Source organism: Crocodylus siamensis, chromosome 3, assembly GCF_052110815.1.
Source record: "Crocodylus siamensis isolate JL-2025a chromosome 3, ASM5211081v1, whole genome shotgun sequence".
NCBI lineage: Eukaryota > Metazoa > Chordata > Crocodylia > Crocodylidae > Crocodylus > Crocodylus siamensis.
In genome coordinates this window covers 21,603,944-21,629,993 of record NC_143397.1, presented here as the reverse complement: position 1 = coordinate 21,629,993, position 26,050 = coordinate 21,603,944, and the positions used below count along the sequence as shown (strand labels likewise).

Genomic DNA, 26,050 nt, shown 5'->3' with positions numbered 1-26,050 from the left:
TGACAAGACAAAAAGAAAACCTCAAAATATCAAGGTGACAGAAAACAGGTATAGACACAAATCCATCTGGAGCTGTTTCTTTCAGAAGAGGAGGGGGAAGCTCTTGCTCTGAACCTTGCAGTATCTGTTACATTATAATAGTTATGAGGGCAAGCCAAGAATGATACACATGTAGCAAAATTGCTCCAACTTTCTTCATCCAGGGTTGAAGCTGTCCAAGTTCTGTAACATGTGTATCACTGCCCGTTTTTTCTATAAGTAACAGAAAGTAACCCCTGCTGCATGCTCCCAATCACCAGCTCCCTTTTGAAATGGCTTGTACCCAAAGGCCACCAGACAAGACTTCGCAGAAGCAAACCGAACTGAGTTCAGATGCTGCTGGATTTAAATCCGCCACAAGAAGTTAACATAACATGTCAAGACCTCTTCTGCATGCTGATGTCATAATGTAAGGACGCACTTAATAGTTGGAGCCATTTCAAAAAGGGAACATTTCAAAAGAGCCGCAGCTGTTATGTTTTAACTGTTACATGTGGACAAGCAGGAAATGACCTACATCTAGCAAAAATGCTCCAGCTTTGACCCTGTATCACTGCCAGATCATAAATGTTCATAATTAATATTAGTAATAACAATTACTACTATTGCTAATAGTAAGTGCTGTGGCACTTTTGAAACATCCCCTTTTAAAACGGCTTCAAATGTAAGTGTGTCCATACCCCTGCATGTCATAATAATTGTTGTTTTTGGTTTCCAACAAACAAAGCTTGGATAGGGAGGATATGTGGAAATGAAAGGAAGTGATGTTGTAGCCACGATGGTCCAGGAATTACGCAAGAGGCAAGGAATGTTGTGGGTGATATCTTTTATAGGACCAAGTGCATGGTTGGGATAGACTTAGTCAAACTTTTGAATGTGAAGTATTCTTCATTGGGTCAACAGGTCAGAGCTTCCCATTCAAAACCTTAAGCCTACTCCAACCATGGATTTGCTCCAATAAAGGATATCACCCATAAAAACCCTTGCCCCTTATATAAAAGAAAGGAAACCAGTCAAATCAAATATGGATGCCTCCAAAACATGCCCAGAAAAAAATCTTAGGTGAGAACAAGCAGTGTGAGAAGGGACAAAAAAAAATTTAGCCTGCTCTTACTTTTGCTTTACCTCAAACATTTTATTTTGCTGAAGTCACACTGCAAAGGACTTTGCTCACCACAGACAGGAATAACACACATCACCAGTTGTTGCAGTCGCTTAGATCAGTGGTCTCCAAAATGGAGTGCAGGAAGAAAATATTAGAACTTCTATTTATGTTTATATAAATATACATATATTGGGGGTGCGTGCTCAAAAATATTTTTACTGTTAGGGGTGCACGAATATAAAGACACATATATTGGGGGGGTGCTCAAAAATTTTTTACTGATAGGGGTGTGCGATCAAAAAAGTTTGGAGACCACTGGCTTAGATCACCGGTATTCTGACTTCCAGATCATTTACTCATTGTTCTGGAGGCTTTTTTTTCCTGTTGGAAAGTTCAGTGACTTAATTGATGATCTCATTATCACAAGGTTTTAACATTCCCTCAGTGACTTAGACTTTATCTGCTACTTTTCTAGGATTTTTTAAATTGCCTTTCACTTGTTTGTTATATGTTACAAATATCTATTTTGGGATATTCAGTTTCTTTGTCAAAGTCAAGAGTTTCTTGTATATCAGTCTCGTTACTTCCTCTGAAAAGTACTGGGCCCATCACTCCATTCTGTTCTGTTGGTTAGATCCTTCTTTGTTTATTCTTAATAGGCTGTGGCCCAACAGGAACTTGCCAGTTAAACTTTATCGAGTTCAAAAAATGTTTTAGTATCACATCTTTCATAGATAGATTCATAGATTGTAAGGCTGGAAGGGACCTCACAAGATCATCAGGTCCAGCCCCCTGCACTAGGCAGGAAAGACAACTAGGGTCAAGTAACCCCAGCAAGGTGAGCACCCAGTCTCCTCTTGAAGATTTCCAGGATAGGTGATTGCACCGCCTCTGGAGGAAGCTTGTTCCATAGTCTGGATACCCTGGCTGGAAAGAAGTTTTTCCTAGTGTCGTGCCTGAATTGATCTTCCAGCATCTTGTGGCCATCACTCCTGGTTTTCCTCAAGGCTGCCCTGGTGAACAATTGTTCACTGAGCCTTTGATGTACTCCCCTGAGGCAGCAGTAAGCTGCTACCAAGTCCCCTCTCAGCTTTCTCTTTTTCAGGCTGAAGAGCCCCAGGTCCCTCAGCCTTTCCTTGTATGGCTTGCCATGCAAGTCTCTGATCATAAGGGTGGCTCTTCTCTGGACTCTCTTAACCTTGTCCACATCCTTGTTAAAGTAAAGCTGCTGCTTCTTTCAGGCGGGGGTCGGGCTTGAAGATCTACAAGGTCCCTTCCGACCCTAATTCTATGATTCTATGATTTCTCTTGCTCCTTCACATATGGCTTTATCTTTTGTTTTATACAGATTCTTTTTCCTGGAAGAGCTTTTGGAGGAGCTGATGTTTGTCATTTACTTCATTCTGGGAAAAAGTGTGGATGGATTCCAGGCAGACACTGCATGGGTTAACAAGACACCAAGAGACTTAGATTTACTCACAGCTCAAACCCCAGTCACAGACAAAAAGTATTGCAAAAAGGATGGGATTAATATGAAGAAAACAAATCTAACAAGAACTGCATTTAGCAACTTCCCTCTCGAGCACCATATTATGAAGCAAATATGTATGAGTGGGAAATCAATTTTCATAGTTTGCAAGCCAATGGTGATTTCCAGGAAATTACATCAGGAATTGTCAGGGAGACAATTGCATTTACCATCTTAAATGACACTTAGTCAACAGAAACCTACATCATAAAGATTAAGCTAGTGCTTTTCCACTTAAATGTTATTTCCTTCTTAACATATGGAAATGAAAGCTAAATATCCACTTGAGTTACAGACAGGTTGATGCCCATGTGCTTCAAAAAAAATGATACAGAAAAACACCAGGTACTGAATGGAATGAATTTGTAACAAACACCCAGGTTCCTTAAATAAGTGGCCCTCAGCCTTGTTAGATTTGAGGCACCCCTTGGAAAAGGCCAGCTCTTCCCTTTCACTCCCTTTTTCATGAAAGCAAAATCCTAGAGGAATTCCTCTGTGGCAGAGAACTCAGAAAGCCCCCAGCAGGGTAAAGTGGTTTTGGCCCTCTAGATTCCTCTTTGAAATCTCGGGTGAAGTGTTTCATTGTTAGTAGTCAGAAGGGACCTGAGCAGATCATCAAGTCCAACCCCTGCCATGGCAGGAAAAAGTACTGAGGTCAAACAACCCCAGCAAGGTGTTCATCCAGCCTCCTCTTAAAGACCCCCAGAGTAGGAGCCAGCACCACTTCTCTTGGAAGTTGGTTCCAGCTCCTAGCCGCCCTGACCGTGAAGTAGTGCTTCCTGATGTCTACCCTCTGCCAGCTTGTGACCGTTATTTCTAGTTACTCCCAGTAGTGCCTGGGGGAGCAGGGACTCCCCCAATGCCTGCTGGTCCCCCCTGACTAGTTTGGAACAGGCCACTAGGTCCCCCGCTCAGCCTTCTCTTGTGGAGGCTGAACAGGTTCAGGTCCTGTAGCCTCTCCTTGTAGGGCCTGCCCTGCTGCCCCCTGATCATGTGAGTGGCCTCCTCTGGACCCTCTCCATGCTGTCCACGTCCCTCTTGAAGTGCGGCGCCCAGAATTGGACTCAGTACTCCAGCTGCGGCCTGACCAGTACCGCATAGAGGGGGAGGATCACCTCCTTGGACCTGCTCGAGATGCATCTGTGGATGCATGACAAGGTGTGGTTGGCCTTCCCGACTGCATCCCCGCACTGCCAGCCCATATTCATCTTGGCTTCAATAATGACTCCAAGATCCTTTTCTGCCTCTGCACTGCCAAGAAGGGAGTTCCCCAACCTGTAGGTATGGTGCTGGTTCTTCCTCCCCAGGTGCATCACCTTGCACTTGTCAGTGCTGAATCCCATCCTGTTCTCAACCGCCCAGCCCTGTAACCTGTCTATGTCTGATTGCAGCCTATTCCTCCCGTCTAGTGTGCCCACATCCCCCGACATCTTAGTGTTGTCTGTGACTGTGCGGCACCGCGCAGCGCCCTCAGCAGGATCTGGGCTTGTGGCACCTGGGTGATCATTGCTGCCTTAACAAATGGTCTCCACAGTCCCCCAAGGACACAGGAGGGACCCACACCAGGATGAGCACTCTGCCAGGGAGCCAGAGGAGCCCTTGTGGCAGGTGTGCCAGCACACACACGTACACACACTATGTGTGCACACAGAAGCAAAAATATGTCCAAATGTATGTGTGCACAAGCACATCCAAGTGTGTGTGTACACAAGCGCAAACATGTCTCAATGTGTACACATACAAGCACAACTACATCCAAGTGTGTGCATGCACAAGCACAAATACATCAAGTATGCACAGGCACAAGCACCAACACATCCACAGGCGCGTACACATGTATGCACACACATCCGCACGGGCACGCTGCCCGCGCAGGGCAGGAAGCTTTCCCCGGGGCAAACCAAGCTGCGACTGCTCACCTCCCCCTCCCCCTGCCCCGCCGTGCCCAGGTGGGAGAGCCCACTCCGCCTTCTCCGGACCAATCCGAGCCCACCCCTTGGTGGCGCTCCAAACCAATCCGCGGCACCGCCCCCTTCCCCCCTCCCTCCCTCTTAGAACCCAGTCGTTCCCCGGACGCGCCTCGGCCAATCGGAGGAGAGACCTTGGCCGGGAAGGCGGGGTTTCCGTTGACGGGCAGCGGCGCGGTCCAACGGGAAAGCGGACGAGTGGCCAGGAGTGGGGGCGGGGCGTGGGCGGTGCCGCCGCGATGGGCGGGGTGAGCGACGCGAGCCGGGCGCGGCCGGCGGAGCCGCCAGTGGCGGAGCGCGCGGGGCCGCCGGGCTGCAGTGGGGGCCGGCGGCGGCGGCTGGCGGCCATGCTGAGCAAGGCGGCTGGCGGGAGGCCCGCCAAGCCCTCCTTCGTGTCCTACGTGAGCCCCGAGGTGAGGTCGCGCGGGGGTCGGGGATCGCCCCACTCGTGGGGCCGAGCCGGGAGGGGGAAATTCGCTGCACGTGTGGTGCAGCAGCGCCCCCGTATCGGGACGGGAGGTGGCCCCGCAGAGACCCGCTGTCTTCTGGTTCGCTTCCTGCCGCCTCCTGGTGCTTCCTGAGGAGCCAGCTTAGGGGGTTCTTGGGTCTCTTATGATGGTGCCTTGAACTTGAATTGAAAATGTGCGTTTAATGCTCGTGCGTCGCGTGTATGGGACAGCGGGCAGGATGGGGACACTTGCTTCTCCCCCTTCGAGAGCTTGGCAGCAGCATTTCTAGTTGGACGGGCGAGTGCACGCGTTCATTAATGCGCTTTTGCTAATGCGCATTAAATTTGGGCCCTCTGTTGGGCTAGAAAAAGGTGCTTTAGTCTATTCTAATGTGCGTTAGCGAAAGCGCACTTTTAAAAAAGTTAATGTTTTAATGTGAATTAAAATATGCAAATGTGCATTAGTGCCTGTGTAGATGTGTCCGCAGTGCTGAAGAAATTGCCTGACTTCGAGGCTCGTTGTAAAGTATCCGGTCCCTTCTGAGTGATGCCAATGTGAACAGCCCTCTCTCTTTTTAATGGTCTTGATGTCCCACCAATGAAGCTGGCTCCTGTTCTGCATTTCTGCCCACTGTTAGGTGCTCCTGATCACGAAGCTCCTATTTCACAGCCCCACAGATTTATTTATTTTTTCCAACTCGTTCAATGAAGTTATATTTGTTTTTGCATAATAATAGTCCTAGGCCCCTAGCATATTAGTACAGCTACTAGTTAGAGGAGCACCGATGCATGGATCCATATTATGTGTGCACCATAAAAGGAAAATTGATGTTATTAGCAATTGGCTTTTTTGGCTGATGTGGCTGATAATTTAATTGCTGCACCTGTGTGATCTGCTCCACTTCCCCTGGCCCCCCTCCCTCCCTGGATGCTGCTCTCCAAGCTGCTGGGCTGCATATTGGCAATCAGATGGCTGATAAGTAACAAGCCATATCAGCTGATACCCATCAGTATTAGCCCAAAAAATCTTTATCGGTGCACTCCTGCTTCTAGTTTATTTTTAATTTGAGAAAAATAGGTGTTTTATGTGATGATGTACCTCACCATCTGCCCCCATATGTCTCAAAATTCTCCATCCACCCATGGTGTATAGCAGGGGTCAGCAATGTTTTTGGACAGAGTGCCAAAAACACCCATAAAGCTCCACATGTAAGATTTTGGTGCGCCAGGGGAGGATGGTGGGGGAGCACCACCCAGCCCCTCCTTTGCCATCCGCCCTGAGGTGCATGTGCAAAGCAAAATGCCTTCGGATGCCATGCTTTGACACTTGTGCCAGGGGTTGCCTACCCCTGATGTGCATCTGCTCCTTATAGACATGATTATACAACCCATGGTTCTGTGTTGATGTGTACACTTAACAGAATCTGGTGGTGATCCAGGAAAAATCAGAGGTATAATGCCATGGGGGTGTATCAAACCTGTGTAGGCTTTATGTGACTGCTTTATCCTGGTATAGGTAACTGCACAATGAAAACCACCATCTGATAGCAAGGTGCTGAAGTGCCTAATGCAAGTAGCTACTTGGGCACAGCTGGTCATTTGTCTGCCTGGAATGATGGTATAAATGATTTGCTGTGCTCCTTACATTGGTTTTGTACCAGTGTTTTAACAATTGGGCATTCTGTGCTGAAAATTAGTTCCTTTTTGCGCTAGTACTCTTTTAAATTGGTTTCTAATCCATGGTGGAACAGTTCTTCCACTTCATTCAAACTGAGCTGTGATTGCCTCTTTTTAAAGGACAAATTCTCTATTTTGTTAGCTTGACTGTGAGGAACCTAGTATTTTCTTAAGCTAATTTAGATGAACACTAGATGAATGGCTAATTTTCTCTTAATCTATTACTGAGGAAAGTTTGGTTTAGAACTGGTCTATGTTGAGCAGGACAGTGTAGTTATGTAGACTTAAATAATTGCCCATTTTAGTTGCATCTTAGCCAGTTCTTTTTTTAGCAATTGGCGGTTTATGGTCTGTTTTTTTGTGAAGTGTTGATTGACACTTGTTTCTGAAAGAGATGCACGTTTCTTAACCAAGAAGGACAATAAGCATGTGTAGCCCAGGAAGCCTGGAAGACTTCCTAAGCTGCATAGCACCATTCCCAGGTTTTGTTTATTTCATGGCCTGTGATACTCTAGGAATTATTTGTAGCTATGTCCAGGGTGTCAGTCGTAAGGTTTCAGCTCCATGAAGTTGAACAGTGGGTAGGTGTGTGGGAGGAAGTTTCACTTGAAAAACTATGCATTTTTTGGCATCGCTTCCAGAACCTCTGAGAGAGAATATTTTTGTTTTACTTTAAAAGCTTGAAAATGTTTAAGTTAGGAAAAATAGGCTGTGAGGGGGGAGTTATAGAACTTGCATGTGCATCATATAGCAAAAAGAAAATTACATGTTATTACTTATAGTCAAGACCATTATAATAATCTTCAGCTGTGGTTCTGTACACTCCAGGAAAAATATCCTAAGATATGGTAAACAAAGAATAAAAAATGTATTCTCTAATTTTAATTGTTACTGTAAGTTGCTGTAGTCCTTGCTTGGGGACTCAAATATCTTGCAAGAGACTGTAACTTATTTAACCCTGGCTTTATTCATACTACTTTAACAGTCTTGTCAGTGGCGTTCAACTTAAACTTCCTATAAATGTCCTATGTTCTCCCTAGCCCTTGCCACAGAACCCCTGGCTTCTATGGTGGTGTCAGATGAACTTAAAAAAATACAAAGACAAATGCACTCAATAAACCTAAATTGTTTTACTTCCCCTTTATTTTGTCTTTTGTATAGATCTTTTTATTTATGAGGCATACTTGCACTATAGAAGACAACAACAGGGCAGGGTAGCACCTTGATAAAGTATGCAATTTTTTTATGACAGCTTATGCCCCCTTGAAGCAGTCTCAAAGGTACCTACCTCCCTGCCCGGCCTTCTGTCTGACTTGAGGCTAATGCTGTTAGCTACTTCCAAAGTGGAGAGAAATAGTCAGACAGGAAGCTGGAGGGTTTGGCAGCTGAAGGAAGAGGTGCCAATGGATTCTGGTATCAGAATAAGGATGGGATACTGTTTAGGATTCTGGAGAAAGCAGATAAACTAGGTAATTCTGTTTAAAAGGAGCAGCAGTAACATGGTAATGTCACAATTGCAACTATTATCTTTTGATTTTAAGGTTAAAACCTCACAAAAGCATTGCCAGTCCTTGTGTGCCTCAGGATGACGGTAGAACCTTCCTCTCCTCAGCAGAAAGGAGGGTTCTGCTGCCAGATGAGCTTTGCGTATGGCCATATAATGTGGATTAGGTCTGAGATATACAAAGCAGTCCACTTTTATCATAGGTAATGTTGGAAGCTGTCTGCACACTCAAGAAAACAATATTGCATCAGTTATTCAGCTTGCTTGTTCCAGGTCTCTTCTCCCCCTTCCCCCCCGCGCCCACAGATGCACACTGAGGTCTAGAAACATAACTTATACAGTGAAAACAGTTTCAGGGCCAAAGTCCTGGAACAGATCCATGTGTCTACAGAATCATAGTTTCTGTTCATATGGCTAGAAAATAGCTACTGCTCTGAACACTTAAAGATTAATAATATGCACAATTTCTGTAAATAAACTGTATGTGCATAACTGGCTCTTCTTGCAAATGGGGCCAGGTCATTCGTTCCAGTTATTTTGCTTCACTCTTGCTGTACAGCCCTTGACCAGCTGATTAATCTTGAGTATAAAGCTGCTATGCTACTTGACCACCCCTTGTAGCTTGCTCTCAGAGGAGGGACAATAGTAAAGGCACATCCATGCTTTTTCTCTTCCTTTCTGCCACAATGGCTGCTGTAAATGGAAAACAGCAGCAGCTATGATGGTGGTTACTTTTGTCCTAGTCCCACCTTGTTTAGATCCAGAAAAGCTATTTCATGGTTAGTACCTGGCAAGTATTTTGAGCTTTTACTGTGCAGCTAAGCTAAAACCAAATGGATGTTCCATCTGTTTTATGTTTGAATATTAATATGAGGGAGTATGTTAGTATGTGACACACTTTTGATAAACGTATTTTAATCCTGTATAAAATAAATGGGAATGGCTCCTTTTGTTCCCGGAGTTTTGGTGGGGTGTGGTGAGAGAGAAGGAAGAAAGGAGCCTCAGCTTTTAGTCTGACTAAATATAGGTGAGTCATTGGTCTGTTAAAGACGAGACCTTAGGATGTTGACATTAATGACACTTCCTTTCGGGAAAAAAAAAACATAAAACTTGCACTAGTCTTACATACAATCAACCTGTAATTAGTACTCTGACAATAGCTGTATAATTGAGTTGTAGCAACTGACTTTTGATTTATGTACTACTGTAGAATATCATCATGTGGGAAGGGGTCTACTTTCATAAAAGTTAAACCTGAAAATGTGGGGTTGACATTTAACATCAGCTCTTACAATTAGAACAAAATATTTTGTTTGGTTTTAAATCAAGTATACTCCACATAATTACTTATTCAATATGCTGCATAACACAATGTCATTCAGTTTGTCACTTACATTATAATAAACATCAGTTAAGTGCATTGCATCTTTCAGCCTGACTTTGCAGTTAACCAAAGAACAATTAAACATAGTCACTGTTTCATTAGGACAAGAAACGACAAGGAGGAAGTAGCTGCCAGGGCTGCCTTTAGAAGCACGGAAAATGATAGCAGCTAGCTGATCTTGTGTGTGAACTGCCCCTTCATTTTCAAGACTTAATTGAAGCTGTGAAACTGGCTATTAAAAGCCTTGAAAATGAGGGGAGCCAGGTAATTTCAAGGATGCCAGTTGCTTGCTATGAAGTACACAGCAGTGTTCATGCTGTGGTGTTCACAGCCATCACTTTCAATGATTCTTATGGCAGCCCTGAAACTATCGCTTGTGCTTAAGTCACTAATTGACTCAGGATCCATTTTGGTTCAGAAGGGTTTTGGCTCCATAGGAAAATAGTCTGTGTTGCACAGAATGAATGCATCAGGATGCTAAAGTTTCAGAAGGTGATTCTGGCCTTTAAAATTTTGAATCACCTTTGACTGGTCAGGGGGTATCCACCAAAAAGATGACTGATTTCACACATTTATCAGGCTTTAACATAAAAATCACTGTTGTTCATAGTCATCTGCCATTATGATATTCCTTTTGGACAATTTCTGGTGTATTCAGATTTCTGTAGTGATGTCTTAAACTACATGGGACTGTCAGAATGGGATGTGGAAGGAAAAGATTGGGGTACTTATGGTCTGTACTGGAGTGAATGGAGTACAGGATAGGGTGAGTATGAAAATGAGTATTGGCTAGAAAAACAGATGGCTGATGATGATGTTGGATGGATGTGGGGATTGAGTTTAAAGAGCATGAAAAGTAGATGAAACAAATGTCTGGCAAGAGAAAGGGATATATAAAGATGGAACAAAAATGGAAAACACACATTGTTGTCTGACAAGGTAGTCATGACTGGAGCCAGGAAAGGAGGCAAAATGAAAGCACTTGAGACTGGCAGCACTTCTGAAAATGTCAGTAGAAATGCTTTTAAAAAAAAAAAAAAAGGCGCAGGTAACTTCACAATATTGGACCCAGTTCTTCAGGTAGCATGTACTGGATAACTTCCCCCTTTTCCCTCCACCCCCCTTCTATAGACATGTTCTTGAATTGGTATACAAATATAAATAACAGAAGTAAGTGCAGATCTGAAATTCTTGGTCTTTAGGTCCCATTTGTATCTGAATATCCCTTATTAACATTTCTGTAACTGGAATTTTACTGCTTTTCTTGTTGCCAGCTAAACTTCAAGCAATACAAGAAGTACTTTGTAAATATTACTTTCCTTGCAAGTTCTGGTTGGTACTGTTGATGAAGGGAATCTGCAGTTAAGGAAGCTCTTAAGTTTTTTAGTTGTCAATTCCCCCCCCTGGGTAACTTCTACAGAAAATAAAATTCAACATAAACATATGAAATTCAGGGTAAGTCTGAGCTTGGCAAACATTTCTTTACATGTGTTTTTACAAGAAGGATATATTCACAGCACTGATATTTGCATTCTTACAATAGTAGTCAGCTGCTGGAAAACTTGGCTTACCTATTTCAGCTACAGTGTATTTGTTAAAGTACAGCCATTTTTGCTCAGCTAGAGAGTCTGAATGATTTCTAGAAATGTTTTTTTAACTTTAAGCTTAAAACTTGCATTTAGTTGATATGTATTAAACTGTCAACACTAAGTGCAACAAATTCGTATGTAAAAGTTGCTGCAGACTGATAGTTTTAGTTCTATTCAAGACTTACCATTTGTTTTATGAACTTACAAAATTAACATGACATGACTATAGTTCTTCATTAATCAGAGAAGAAGGACTGGAAAGGACCTCCAGAGTTTACCTAGTCTAAACCCTGCCTGAGGCAGAATCATCCCCATGCAAACAATCTTCCGCAAACCAGCTGTCATCCAAGGGTTCTCAACCTTTTTTATGCTGTGGACCGGCAAACCACAGACCAGAAGTGATCATGGATCTGGAAACTGTGCACCAGCAGTGACCAGCATACTGTGGGCCAGCAGCTGGTCCGCAGTATAAAAAACAGTTGGCTGCTGGTCCACAGTATGCCAGTCACTTCTGGACTTCCAGTCTGACAGCCAAGCCTCCTGCAGACTGGTGGCCATCCCTTCACAGCCTGGTACTGGGCTGTAGCCCAGGGGTTAGGACCCCCTGGTCTAATCTGTTAGCAAAACCACATCATCAGCCCTGACACGACAACATAAGACATGACACCCTAACCCAGGGGTCCCTGACTCGGAGGCTGCCAGCAATGTTTAGGCAATTGTGGATGCAGCTGGCAGGCCTGGTGTGGGGGTGGGGAGTGTAGAGACAGGAAGGCAAGTGTGCTACAGCTGTGGGCAGTTTCACGCTTCTGCTTCCATGCTAGTGGCAGCCCCAGCTGAGAGAGAGAGAGAACATGCCCAGCACCGTGAGGGTGCTAGAGCTGGAGTTGCTACCTGCCCACCGCCCTTTAGGTTTTGGTCTCAGCAGGAGCATTGGAACAGTCCATTCAAAATATCTAACCTGGGGGGCCCACAACTCCTCTAGGCAGTCTGCTCCACTGCTTTTCCTAGCATCAAATAAGTTTTTCCTGATATTCAATCTAAACCTACTGTGCAACTTGAAGCTGTTGGTCCACACGTCCTAATCCCTGTGGCAAAGAAGATTTTCCCCCCCCCCTTTATGACAGTTCTTCATATATTTGAAGACTGCTGTCATGTCCCCTCCGAAGAGCATTTTCCACAAACTGAACGTGCCTGTTTCCTTCAGTGTCTCCTCATATGACTTACCTTCCAAGCCCTTTATCACTTTTGTCCCTTGCCTCTGGCTCCTTTCCCACTCTTCCATGTCCTTTAGGATGTGGAACACAAACCAGCACACACTACTCTGAAGCTTAACCAGTGCTGAGTAGAGAAGCACTATCACCTCCAATGTCTTGCACCTAGTGCTTCTACAGATGGAGACCAAAACCACATTTGCCTTTTGTGCAGCTGCATCACACTGCAGACTTTGAGTCTGTGACCTACAAAGACTCCCAGATCCTTCTCCACAGTGCCAGGTGTCACTCATTTTGTGTTTGTGTTTGTGATGATTCTTCTTGAGGTGTAGCACCTTGCATATGTCAGCACTGAATTTCACCCTGTTAGGTTCAACCCAGATTTCGAGCCTGTCAAAAGGCTTCTGAATTATGCTCTTGTCCTCCAACGTGCTGGCAATCCTCTTCAGTTTCATATTGTTTGCAAACTTGCTCGACAAGCTTTCTATGACGTAATTGTTTCAGAGCTTCATACTGAGCATTTATGATAACAAATTGATCATAATGGGGCTCACAGGCTTTGTAAATAAGTGCTCCAGGTTTTATTCTATTTTTATTTGTTAAACTCCAAAGGAAAATGTTAAAATAGTGTTGAGACAAAACCATGTAAATTGTGTGGCTGCAAGAGTTACCACTATAATAATATTCATTCATAAAAATTGAATGTCCTGTCATGTTTGTGGATAGATGTAAGAATAAAGATATGTGCTACTGAAAGGAGAGGAATTTATTCTATTATGCATGACCATTATTATGCATTGACCCCAACATCTGTTTTTTCCTTTAAATTAACTTAATTGAATCAGTAGTTTGATCTATGACAAACCCTTCTTCCAAATTGTAGACATTTCAAGAAACTGCTTCCTAGAAATTAAGGTGGTTAAATATTGGAAAAACCCAAGAGGTTGTGTAATCTTTGGATGTTTTATGTGCAGGTTAGATGAACACTTGGTGGGAGAGGCTTAGTTGGAGATGATCCTGCCTTGAGCAGGGGGCTAGACTAGATGACCTCCTGAGATGCTTTACTTTTCTGTGATCCTACTTGGAAAGATGTGTGGTAAAGGGCAGTAATTTTATAATAGAAATGGCCATCTCTGAGTTTCCTGGCACCCTTTGACACTTAACGTGCATGCAGTAAATCCAGAATGACTTGGCTTCCACCAGTGAAATCTCAAATCATTAAACTAAAAAAAAAAAATCTTCTGTTGAGACAGCTGAAGCATACATTAGGTGAGTGTGTCCTTGATTATCTTTTGTGTAACATTTCAAAAACTTAGAAACGTAAAATCTGTCTTCAGGAGGGACTTTGATGTAAAGGCCTTCATAGGAAGAGTTCCCCAGTGTTGCACTGCATGCCCTTTGGGAATGCAAAGGGGGAAGAATGGGTAACCATTGAAAAATGGCCTCTACACTGCCAAGTGGTAGTATTTTCAGTGTTGATCTCCATGTTGTACTTCATTCAAAGATCTGATTTAAAAACAGCATACTGGCAGATGTGGGAAGTGTCAAATGAGCTACACTACTTCATCCCTCCTGCTTTACTTAAGGTGAGTGCTGCTTACTGTAGCAAGATTTAGACCATGGGGTTTTTTTTGTTTTGGTTTGTTTTTTTTACAAGTAATTTGTGAGCACACGCTGAGCATCTTTGTCAGCTAGAGATTCAGTATCTCTATGAAAACGGGTGACGACTACAGTCTGGTAAAAGACATTTAAATTAGGAAAAATGTCTGCCTTAGGAGGGAGCTGAAAGGATTTGAGTCTCCATGGGCAGCAGTTGAATAGTACAACACTCAATCAGCACTTTTATTGCCTGAATTCTACCTTCCAGCCGACAAAGTAGCTGGAACCTCTCAGCTGGTTCTGAGAGTTACTATCCTGCACAAACATGCAGGGAGTTGCAGCTTCAAAACACTTGTGCTTTCATTATAAAAACAAAACCAAAAACAAAACAACACACTTCTTTTCATGCGTATACATTTAACATGAGAAAAATGTACCCACATGGGATAAGAGTAATGCAGTTCTTAATTGAAACTGCAGTAACCTCATCGTTTAGCAGTTGCTGTTGCACAGAAAACTTTGGTTCAGAAAAAGCAATCTTAACTTTGGGTTTTGGGGACTTCTAAACAAGTTGTAAGTTCCTAAAGTCCTAATGAAAAATTCTGTTTTTTTGTTCAGGGTGGGGTTCCTGAAGTTCAAGCTCACAGGAACTGATGAAGAAACCAATTAATTTAGGGCATCTTTACATGTGCTATGGGGTGGGGGGAGGGGTGCCTTTAATTAGAGCCGCTCTGAGAGGTGTAATTACAGAGGGTTGGAGCAGCATCCCTGTATGTCTACAGGTATCCTCAGGTGGCCAAGTAAAAGGTTTTTAAGCTGACTTTATGGGGAATGATACTTATTTTTTTTACTAGACAAAACCTATTACAAGTTGTTTTCCTGCCCCCACCCCCTTTGGCATTGTTGGAGCTGCAGTCAGAAAAGGATAGGATTTTTACCAAAATAGAGGGAAGCGCTAGGTCTAATATCAGTTACAAGGTTAAATATTTAGACATTCCAGATGGCAAAATTTCATTGCCCTATAATATTCATTTTTTTTAAAGGAGAAAAGTAACTTGCACTGGAGAGAAGAGACTTATTTCCACTCCTTCCCCACCTTCCCCAACCTCAGTAGTCAAATATACAACTTTAAATGACATTACTGTCCACTAGTGAAGCCAGCAATCACTCAAGTATCCTATGATACTTAATGGTGATCTTAAAAGGTGTTTTCTTTTATGCATCAAATGTAAGACAAATTAAAAGAAGAACTTAAGTCATCTTTTAAGTGAAAAAAAGAAAAGGAATGTAAAATTTGATCCATACTTGTTTTTCCTGGAAAAGCTTCTGAATGTCTAAAATTGAGAGAGAACTTCTACATGCTCAATGAAAATACTAAATATTTAATAGCTGGTTTTTAGATTTTCATCAGTTAATACCTGAAACTAAATGCATATTAATAAGATTGCTAAAACTGTTTTAGGGGGGCATCAGGTCTGGGTACCAACTTAGGGGTTTCAGAATTGCCACTCCCCCTCCCTCTTCCTGGTCTGTGCCTCACACAAATAGCAGTCGTACAGCATTGCTCTTGCAGCAGCTGGGTGCCCAGACACTGCTGTTGTAGGCAAACTATGTGGGAGTGGTAGCAGCAGTTGGGGACTATTTTCTGAGTCCTCCAGCGTAGGTTAAACTGATAATCACCCTCTCTCACTCTCAACACCCACATACCTCTGGTGGGATGCAAATTCCAACTATTTAAGTTGCCCTGCTCACTATGGGTAATATTGTATCTGCTACAGCAGAACTGAATAGAAAAATGCCTTTCTTCCTTGTCCTCCTGTGGAAGAGGAAGTTAGATAAACTTGGCTTGCATAAATCTATGGCTGGTTGTTCTAAAAATTTACATCTATAACTTCACAAGTGGCAGCAATGGTAGATGACATAGTTTAGTAAACCTGTTCACCATTTGGTAGAGTTATAAAAGGGGAAGAGCATGGCACTTGGTTTTCTTAGTTTTGATGTGGCCTTACACGGTGGTATCTAATTTGATTGAATCTGCTTGCTGCGTGCAGAATAATTGTGACCAAGAATCTGTTCTTGTCATGCCCAAGTTCTTTAGTGCCATTCTCAAAATTGTGTGCATAAGATAACTTCAAGTCTGAAACAAAAACGGGTGTTTGGGTGATGTAGGCTTTTCCTTTCTTAGCTATAATGTTATGGCTTGGATTTTTCTTTTGGCTTTATTCCTTGCATAATTAGAAAGATAACTTTTTTTTGTTTCCTTCCTTCCTTTTTCCAGAAATTTGCACTCTGAAAATCCTCTTGGCTGCTGTCCTGCAAACAGTTCCTGTTTTTTTTAGATTGGTAGATGCAACATGGCAAAGCTACTTGTTAACGTGTTAAGTCTTTTGGGTTATGATGAGCATCTTTAGCCGTATTCATGACTTTGTAAGAGATTGATATTTCTTTTGTTTTTAGGCATACTTCTTGGTAGGCTATAGTGTAGGAGTGGGCAAAATGCGGCCCACGGGCCAGATGCAACTTGCCAGGCCGTTCTATCCACGGGGCTCCTAAAAAAAAAAATTTAGAAAATTAATATTTATCTGCCCTTGGCTGCCTGTCATGCGGCCCTCAATGGCTTGCCAAAACTCAGTAAGTGACCCTCTGCCCAAAATAATTGGCTGCTCCTGCTAGTGTCTTTTGCTGTGGGGAGAGGTTGGCTTCTGTTTATTGTGGATACCAGAGTGAAGTATATTTTTAGTTTGCTTGTAGCTGTAGTCCAGTTGTGTTTTTCAGTGCGCTCGTCATGGAAATCAGGATGAGACATAAAGCACGCTTCCAGAGGCAGTGTGTATGTGAAAGCAAGGTCAGGGAGGAAGGGGTGGATTTATGAAATGACTGAGTAGGAGGAGTATTGCATGTCCTTTGGCTTTAATGTTCTTTGAATTGGGGGAGACTCAGTCATGCTTTTCTTCCTAAGCCAGTAGGATAGTATAAAGGTCCCAAAGAAGGTACCGTACCTTTAATGTAGGTTATATACCTGATCAATCAAAGGCATGTCCAGGTTAAGGGGCTCCCATCCCTGGCTCTGAGCTGCTGATACCGCTTTCCACTTGATGTTAATGTGTTTTTAAGGTAACTTATCTTTGATTATTATATACAGTAAATCACATTAAGAGGCTGCATACTTTTTTTGAAGAATTGTATATTAACCTCTTATACTGTAGTTCTGGTAGTGCATAGAGACATGTTTTATTTCTTTTTGTAGAGAGGAAGATGAAAGGATCCTACTTTACTCTGTACCTTAATTAGGCATTTTCTTGTGCTAAAGGTTACTAGGTGGTTGCTGTGCTGAATTCCTAATGTTTCAGGTTTTATTTCAGAAATGGATGCTAGATGGGCTTTGTAACAGATTGTTGAACCTTCAATGAAAAATCTGTAAAATAAAAAAATAAATAATAAAGAAAGAAGACAAATTATAGCTACCAAGTTGCCAGATTTACTGGTGGACACATGACTCCAAAGCAGGGGTTCTCATGGTTTTGGCACCCCAACCAGGTCACTGGTGTGGATCTCCCCCTACCTTGCTGGGATGGACTGGGGAGGAGGTGAGCACCCCTGCTTCAAAGGAGTGCTACCAAATGAAGTAGTAGAGGAAATATATCGTACTCCTTTAGAATTTTAAAAAACTTTTTTCTACTAGCAAACTAGACGTTTTATGTGGTTCATTTGACGGTGTTTGGAGAACTCACTATGCACTTATTTCAAGCTTTTTACAAACTAGTGAAACAATTTGAGATATTCTAACTGTACAGACTATAAGAGGCTAGAAGGTGAAATTATTGCAACTGATTTTACCTCTGTTCAACTTATTGAAAGTTAGTCACAAAGGCAGGTTAAGGGAAACTGCTTCAATTTTGAAGGTGGTTTTTTTTTGTTTTTGCCTTCTCAATTAAACAGTGCTTTGCGGATCCCCAAGGTAATCTAGAGTGCAATGCATTAGTGGCATATTCGGCCTTTTTTTAAGTTCTTTACAAAGGAACAATGACTTTTTTCCCTTTCTTTTAGGAAATTCATATAAAGGAACCTGCAGGAAAGGAAGTTAATCCTTACTTGCTACCAGGTAACTCCTGTATTTTCATGTATTAACTTTAGAACGCAAAAATTGTCATGTCAGGTATGTAGATATGGCAGGAAACAATTAAGAAGTGACATCGGTGTTTTGAATAGTAAAAAGAAGGGTTTGGGCTAAGTAGTTGCACAGGCTGAATGTACTAAATGTTTACACTTGCATGGGTTGTTCTAAAAAGCCAAGTTGGTGTTTCCATTAATTCTTTAGGTTACTGTGCTTACAGCTGCCCTGCATGGGGAAAAATGTGCTCATGTTTTACTTTGCTTTCTAAAGAAGACTTGGAAGGAATTTAGATGGTCTTCTAGGCTGTAAGACTAATTGAAAAACTAGTGAAATAGTGGCTTTGCAGGAGCCAAGTGAAGCTGAGCAGTTGAAAGGGAAAGAATGTCTTACTTGTGCTTCTGTTTTAACACTTATTTAGACTTGTCTACCAACATTTTGAATACATAGCACAGGTAAAGATTTATTCCTTTTCCCCTTCAAATGAGATCCATGCCTTTGAACAAAACTAGGCAAGACTGAAGATTCTTTCTGTAGTAAAAACACAGGCAAAGGAATAGTTTAAAAAAAAACAGTAAAAACATGAAACAAGATATTTTTGTAGCAAGGAACAATTCAAAGCACGAGAACCCTGTATTTAAATCTTCATAATCTTGACAGTAAAAGAATTGATTAATATTTCAAATGGCATGAAAAGCACATGGCTTGCTTGAGTGCTTGGGGACTAAAGAGTTGACAGTTACTTTAGGCTTCTCCAGCCACTTCTAGACCTGCAGTAACCTGTTTCAGTCTTTGTGTTGTTCATCCTCTCAACTCATCTCAGCTAGGGTACAAATCAAGACCTGGGCATTTGCTAGGAAATCTAAGATCATCAGCTCGCTACAAATGAGAACTGTTCAATACCAGACCTTTGAACTTTAAGTCTACAGCTACCTAGATGGTAGCTTTTTCAATCCCTTGAACCATTCCTTTGGTGTTTGGCCACTATTGTAAAATAGGATCATAGGAAAGTAGGGCTCGAAGGGGTCATATGAGGTCTAGTTTAGCCCACTGCTCAAGGTAGGATCATCCCTGACTGAACCATTTGAAAGACGTGCATCTTCAAGACAAGAAATTAATAACAGTAAATAATAATAAAAAACAAACCCTGCAACTCAGAACTAAGCAGTTGATTTAAAGTATTTTGGTATGTAGAATGTATGTTATGCTGCAAGGTCAATTTTTTTGCGTTTTTTTTTTTTTTTAATTTCAATCAGGTGAACTGCTGCTTTGTGAGGCAAGCACAGTGTTCAAGTATGTTCAAGAGGATGGGTCAAATCGAGGCACCTACGGGAAACTTGTTTGCACAAACTTCAAGGTTGCTTTCCTGGGTTACGAGTCTGCTTCAGATGATAATGTAGGAACATAAGCTTCATCTGGTATAGCCTTGAAAGTGGTTTGGTGTGTTTTTAATGCATGTGTCTTGCTACATACTCTTTCTTTTTCCTTTACCAAAGGAAACAATAAAAGAATTAATAGGAAAGTTATGTAGAAGACTGAAGTACTAGCTTTTCACTCCACTCCAAACTGTATCCATAATTACCTATGCAAGATCCTCTCTGGCATGAAGTGGCTAGTAGGGGTAGTCCCCTTTCTAGTAGTGTGGAGAGCTGTTTCAAAAATATGAATTTTTTTTCTTTCAGGTGACCTTTTTGTACTGTATTTCTTCTCTAGTGAATCAGACTAGAGCAGGGATTTCTTTTTGTAGTCAGGATACTACCTTTTTTATAGGACCCTCTTCACTCATTGTCTGTTATGTAGCAGGCTGAGTATTCTGTATTTTTCTTGTTGAACCACAAGGTCCAACTAGTCATGGACTGGCTTTCTAAATTGCAGCCAGCCCAGTAGCATTCATGTGAAGGCCCACTTGCTAGGCACCTGTAACTAGAGTTGACTAAAGCAGCTTTGCACTTTCATAACTAAGCACTATTTTATAACAGAGGTGCAAAGGAGGAGGTGTGGTGGGGGTACAGGGGGAGCCTACATGAATAATTTCTCCCATTAATATTTCTTTCTTACCCTTTTTGTAAGATATCCCCCCCCGCCCAAAAAAAAAAACAAACACAAAAAAAACTAACCAAAACCCCAACCCTACTAGCCCAGGTAATTTTACCCCTGGCTGGGGAAAAACTGTCTTGCAGCATGACATGTTTTTTATTTCTGTGTTCTCTAACTAACCTGCTGGCATTTGTACTCGTTTGACAGTGTTGAAGCTCCCAGGATCCCCTCTCTTATTTGTTTAGCCACCACTCCTTTTCTGTGTATTCTAATGTCTTAATGTTGCCTTTGAATTTTCTTCTCAGGCTCGGCAAATTTTTGTGCCAAGATTTGGGGTCCAGATGTTCTTCAGCTATAAATGTGGCTGTTTGAATATTTTTATGTTCCTTATCTATGTTTTTACCTTCTTTGCTCAGTTCCCTTAACAGCTCTTTCTGAACCAAGTCCACATCCTTTACCTCATTGTAAGCACAGGCACATGCTGTGTGAATATAGACACTTTCTACCATATAACCGTTCTTGTATGAAAAGTGATTGTAAAGCTGGCAAGATGGCATTTAATTGACTTTGTTGTTTTAAACGCATGTTTTGAAAAGTGAAAATCCTTAACTACAAGCTTTGCAAGCTCTCCTGGGTTTTGAAAATCAAATTGGGTTTTCATCTATATGCATACCAGTATCAATAACTAATTCTGCAGGTCAAATAGCCTTTCAGATATGAAAGCTGCTAAATAATTTGGCTCCAGAAGTTGGGTGGGGAGGAGGGACAGACACTGGAATAACACTGAATCGGTGAAAATAACAAATTAGTTAAAAATTAGCCATTAGAATAAATGTGTCTGTTGAATTCGAAGATGGCAGCTCTTAAGTGAAAATCAGTATACTGGGAAATTGTGTAACACTGTTTCCTCTTATAGGAACCACAATTTAAGAATAAGGTCATAGGAGAAAGTGATATAACTCTGCATTGTATAGACCAGATTTATGGAGGTAAGTCACTATTTTCTTTCATGTGCCTCATATTCTATATAAATGTCTGCCCTCTAAATCCAGTGGTCTTGCTTGACTACCAAAATAGCTAATAATTATGATGCAGTCTTTTTGTAATTAAATTTGAAATGTAGCAAAGCATGGACTGGATATTTTTTACAGCAACTTTCATCTCCTTGAAGTGGATATGGGACCAATTATTCCTTCTTTCTACAACCTCATGAGAAGAAATGCAGAAGATCTAAACTTTGAGAAACTATCTAGTTGGGCTATTGTAGAAGCTTTTTGACATTACTTGAATGTCAGAAAAAAGGGGAGAAACTTTTTCCCAAATGACTTTCTCAGAGACATATCTGCTTTGTAGTTGCTTAAAAATGAAAATGAGGCTAGGGTCCTGTAAGTAGTAGAAACAGCATTAGAAAAAGTAGGTCTGGGGAAGAAAAATGGGATGTCCAACTGTATGAATGAGGTAGGAATGGAAGGGTTGTGAGAGGACAGCAGTCTAACAGCATAAAAGTGTGTGTGCACCTGGTGACTTAAATCTCTGGCAGATATTACACTTATCACATGATTAACATTATTTCTATTGAACCAGCAGACTGTGTCATTATCTATGTACGCTGGGCAGTAAGAAAGCCAGTGGATCTGGTGAGGGGCAGGGGGGAAAAAGGAGTTCATGGGCATGTTAAACATGGTAATTGCAGAGTAAGTTGTGACATGGCACATGTTCTTCATTAATCTACACACCCTTGGAAGGGCATGGTGGGGGTGGCTGTTCACAGGGTAAGGCTGGGCTTCTGCTGTGGGCTGGGGCGGTGCTATGCTCTTCCCAGCAGGGGGCGTGGCTGGGCTGGGCTGTGCTTGGCATAGTTGGTGACAGTGCTGGGAGGGGCCAGTAGCAAATTTTGGGATGGCTGCAGCCCCCCACATAGTGACCTCCCAGTGCTGCCACAGCCTGCCCTGAGCATAGCCCTGACCCAACCCCCTCAGCCCCTCCCCCTGCCCCTCGAAGAGCTTGGTGCCACCCCATCCCACCCTTACCCCACGTGCAGATCCGGGGGCATATGCCCCCCACCCCCGTGCCCTTCCAGGGTACATGCAGAGCCTCACCCCTGAACAAGCTGCTCATGGCTCTGTTCCTTGCTCTACCCCAGCTGTGTAGCACCTGCCCCTACCCCAGCCCCACTCCCTCCCTTGCCTGTGTGTGTGTGTCTCATTTTTCCCCTCCCTCTCCCCCCGACCAACAGACTTACCAGCTGGATGCCACTTTCCATGCTGGCCAGTTGCAGATTGGATTGGTATCAGCCTATATGGTTCATTGAAAATTGGCCATCGGTATCGGCCCAAAAATTCTCTGGCTATGCGCTCGATGCTAGGGGTTTGTTCAGAGAAGTATCCTACTACAGAATCTGAAATCCCCATTTAAATCTGAGGTTTGCATTGGACTCTGTCTGATAAATTATTATATTTTTCTTGCACACTGCATGTCTTGTTTTGGATAGGCAGAATGTAGGAAAAAAATTATTTTGATTCTGAGTCCTAGCTAACTGTGCAGCAGCTCACTTCCTTCTCTAGGAAAACTTAAATGGTTAGGGGCCTGGGACATATGACTTATGAAGAGAGGCTAAGGAAACTGGGTTTATTTAGCCTGGAGAAGAGGAAACTGAGGGGGGATTTAATAATGACCTTCAATTCAACTACCTGGAGGGTGGTTCTAAAAAGGATGGAGTTAAACTTTTCTCAGTGGTGGTAGGTGACAGAAGAAGGAGCTATGGTCTCAAGTTGCAACAAGGGTATTAAGTTGGGTATTAGGAAAAACTTTCTCACTAAGAGGGTAAAGACACTGGAACAGATTACCCAGAGAGGTTGTGGACTCTCCAGCCTTAGAAGTTTTTGAGACCCAACTAGACAAAGACTTGATTGTAGAGGTACACGTTGGTCCCATATTGTTTTGTCACCAATACAAAGAAAATTGACATAATTGGCTTTTTTTCACTGATGTGGCTGATAATGTTGTCAATAAATGCCCTGTGCACGCATTCAGCTGCAGTGTGGCATGCAGGCGACCAAGAGCGCAGCCCCAGCAGTGTGGAGAGCAGCATGCAGCTGGTAAGTCTATTGTTGGGGGAGGTAAGGGGGGGGCAGAGAGGCCTGTGGGGTTAGGGGCAGGCCCTGCAAGCCAGGACGGGGCACAGGACGGAACCGCACCTTGTTGGGGGGGTGGCTTCTGCTGCTGCGTGCATCCTGGGAGGGTATGGGGGGGGGGGTGTCCCTGGGTCTGCCTCGAAAGAGCCTGGTATCTCCCCTGGCACACTGTAGGCAGACCACCCTCCCCTATACACAGACCTGGGGGCACATGCACCCTTGCATGCCCTCCCTCAGTGTGCATAGCAGTGGAAGCCACTCCCTGTGCCCCACAAGATGAGCCGTGGCTCTGTCCTGTGCCCCACCCCAGCTGGGCAGCTCCTGCCACTGCCCCAGTCCCACTCTCCCCCCCCCAGCATGTTAACTCAGTCTGGCCCATGCCCCTTCCCTACCACTTCACTTCTTCCCCCACAACAGACTTACCAGCTGGTTGCTGTTCTCCAAGGTGCTGGGCTGCTCATTGGCAATCTAATCCAGTATCAGCTGATTATGGCTTGTTAAAAATCACTTATTGGTATTGGTCCAAAAAATCTCTATTTCTGCACCCCTATTTGGTTGGGATGATCTAGTTGGAAATGGTTCTGCTTTGAGCAGGGGGTTGAACTAAATGACCTCTTGAGGTCCCTTCCAACCCTAATTTTCTATGATTTCTATGATACCAATTCAATGTCTGCTTCAGGCGCAAGCTATAATGTTAACCCTATCAAAACCACTAAGGAATTGGAAACTATTAGTCTTAGCTGCCACCAATTTCTTAGTGGTTCTGGGAGGGTTAATGTGGGACCTCCACTACTGCTACTTGCTGGCAATGGAAAGGTAACAGTCATTTTGGCATCTTCATGCATCTGTTCCCCCACCTCCCTTTTATTCCAGCAAAGAAAAATCAGCTTCCACAGTTAAGACACACCCCAAATCATGAAAGGCTGTCTTTTGGAGGGAGAGAGATGCAGAGGCATATGGGGTATATGAGTAAATATATTTTGAAGGAAAATTTAATAATGCTCTAGCTGTTGCTATTATTATTATTATTATTACTACTACTTACCTGCATTTACTATCGCTTCTATTTATTGGGTGGTCCTTAGGAAAAGAAGACAGATTTTTTTGTTTGTTTGTTTTCGTCTGTACTTACTTGAGCCTTTATTTCTATAGTTTATGATGAGAAGAAGAAATCTCTCTATGGGCAACTGAAAAAATACCCAGAGAAACTAATCATCTACTCTAAAGATTTTAGAGTGTTTCATTTCTGTCTGAGATGCACAAAGGAAGAGGAAGTAAAAAGGGTAAATATACCATTACACACCTGATCCTAACAGTTTCACACCTGCCTTTAGACGTTTAGCGATAACAAGATAAGTGTAGGAATAGAATATAGAAATTAATTTTTTTTAAAGAAATACAAGGCTGGCTTTGAAGTTATGCTCACACTTTTGAAATGATCTTGCTTCTGAGTAAGACTCGCTTTTGCTATTAGAAAGATGGTAATGGAAGGTTCTCTCCCATTGCCTTGCTTAACCTAGTTGCTTTTGGGGTTTTAAACCAACTTTATTGGTGCATATAATCATTAGGGCTGTGCTAAATGATTGTTTCATTTCAGTTTCAGGTTCAGCATTTTGGAGGGACAATGATTCATTTTGATGTTTTGGATCACTGTCCTGTTCTGTTTTGGCTGAATCTGTTTTGGAGTTTCAGTGCTGTTTTGTTGTTTCGGCCATAGGCTGTAAAGGGGAATCACTAAAATGCCTATAACTTTGTCATTTCTTGCCTGATTCAAGCTAAAATTGCAGGGATGGTAGCCCCTTCTGAGGGCATGAAGCCTGTTAAGTTTCAAGGAAATAACACGCAGGGGTTTTTGTGAAACTGTACCTCAAACTGTTCAAACCAAAGCTAGTATCAGTTGCTGGCAGTGGCAGCGTGCTGTCATCCTGCACACAGATTCAGGGGCCAGTGTCCCACAGGAAGAGTCCAGCACAACCTCGCAGCCTTCTGTGGGGGGTGTGGACCCCTGTATTTGGGTGCAGGATGGCAGCAGGCTGCCACTGCTGGCTGAGGCCAGTGCCAGCACTCGGTTTTTAAAGACGCTCGGTGCATGCTGCTCTGGGCAGACTTGGATGCTGGTACTGGTCCCAGCTGGCAATGGTAGCATGCTGCCATCCATATGCTCTGCAGCCAGTGAGTGCAGAACTTCTATAAAAAAAAATTAAAAAAAAAAAGCCCTGCACTTGCCAGCTGCATCATTGCCAACTGGGGGCTTGTGGCAGAGCCCTGCCATGCAGTGGGGATTGCCCCCCCTGCCTGGCACCCATGTGGCAGCTACCCCATGGTGTGGGTGCTTCGTGGCTCGGCAGAGTGCTGTGCACCATCTTGAACCCAGGACAGCTCCACCTGTCAACCAGAGCTCCCTGTTCGATTCCCCAGCTCTCTGATTGTTCCCCCAGCTGTTCTTGGGGTTGCAGCCCCACCAGAGCTGCAGATCTGGGCATGGGCCCCCAGGTGTGGGGTTTCAGCAGGCTGCTGCTGCTGGCTGAGGAAATAGCTCAGAGCTGCCACCATCCCCAGCTGGCAGTGGCAGCCTGCTCTCATTCTGTGCGCAGATCTGAGACCCACACTTTCTGGGGAGAGCTGGGGGAAAGATCAGGGAGCTGGGGAATTGAGCTGGGAACTGAGGGAATGTTAAGAGACTTGATCACTCCATCCAGCTCTTCCTGGGGGGCACA

The 26,050-nt window shown here is 43.1% G+C and overlaps 1 protein-coding gene across 1 annotated transcript in view; it reads left to right on the top strand.

The window, feature by feature from the left end:
• Positions 1-4,893: 4,893 nt before the first annotated feature.
• Positions 4,894-26,050, top strand: part of MTMR12 (myotubularin related protein 12) — a 57,036-nt gene continuing 35,879 nt past the window's right edge. The window contains exons 1-5 of the mRNA XM_090037901.1: positions 4,894-5,052; positions 18,099-18,153; positions 19,419-19,558; positions 21,116-21,188; positions 24,486-24,616. Coding sequence (XP_089894027.1) covers positions 4,987-5,052; positions 18,099-18,153; positions 19,419-19,558; positions 21,116-21,188; positions 24,486-24,616 — 465 coding nt within the window. The 5' untranslated portion in view covers positions 4,894-4,986. The remainder of the gene's footprint in view (positions 5,053-18,098; positions 18,154-19,418; positions 19,559-21,115; positions 21,189-24,485; positions 24,617-26,050) is intronic.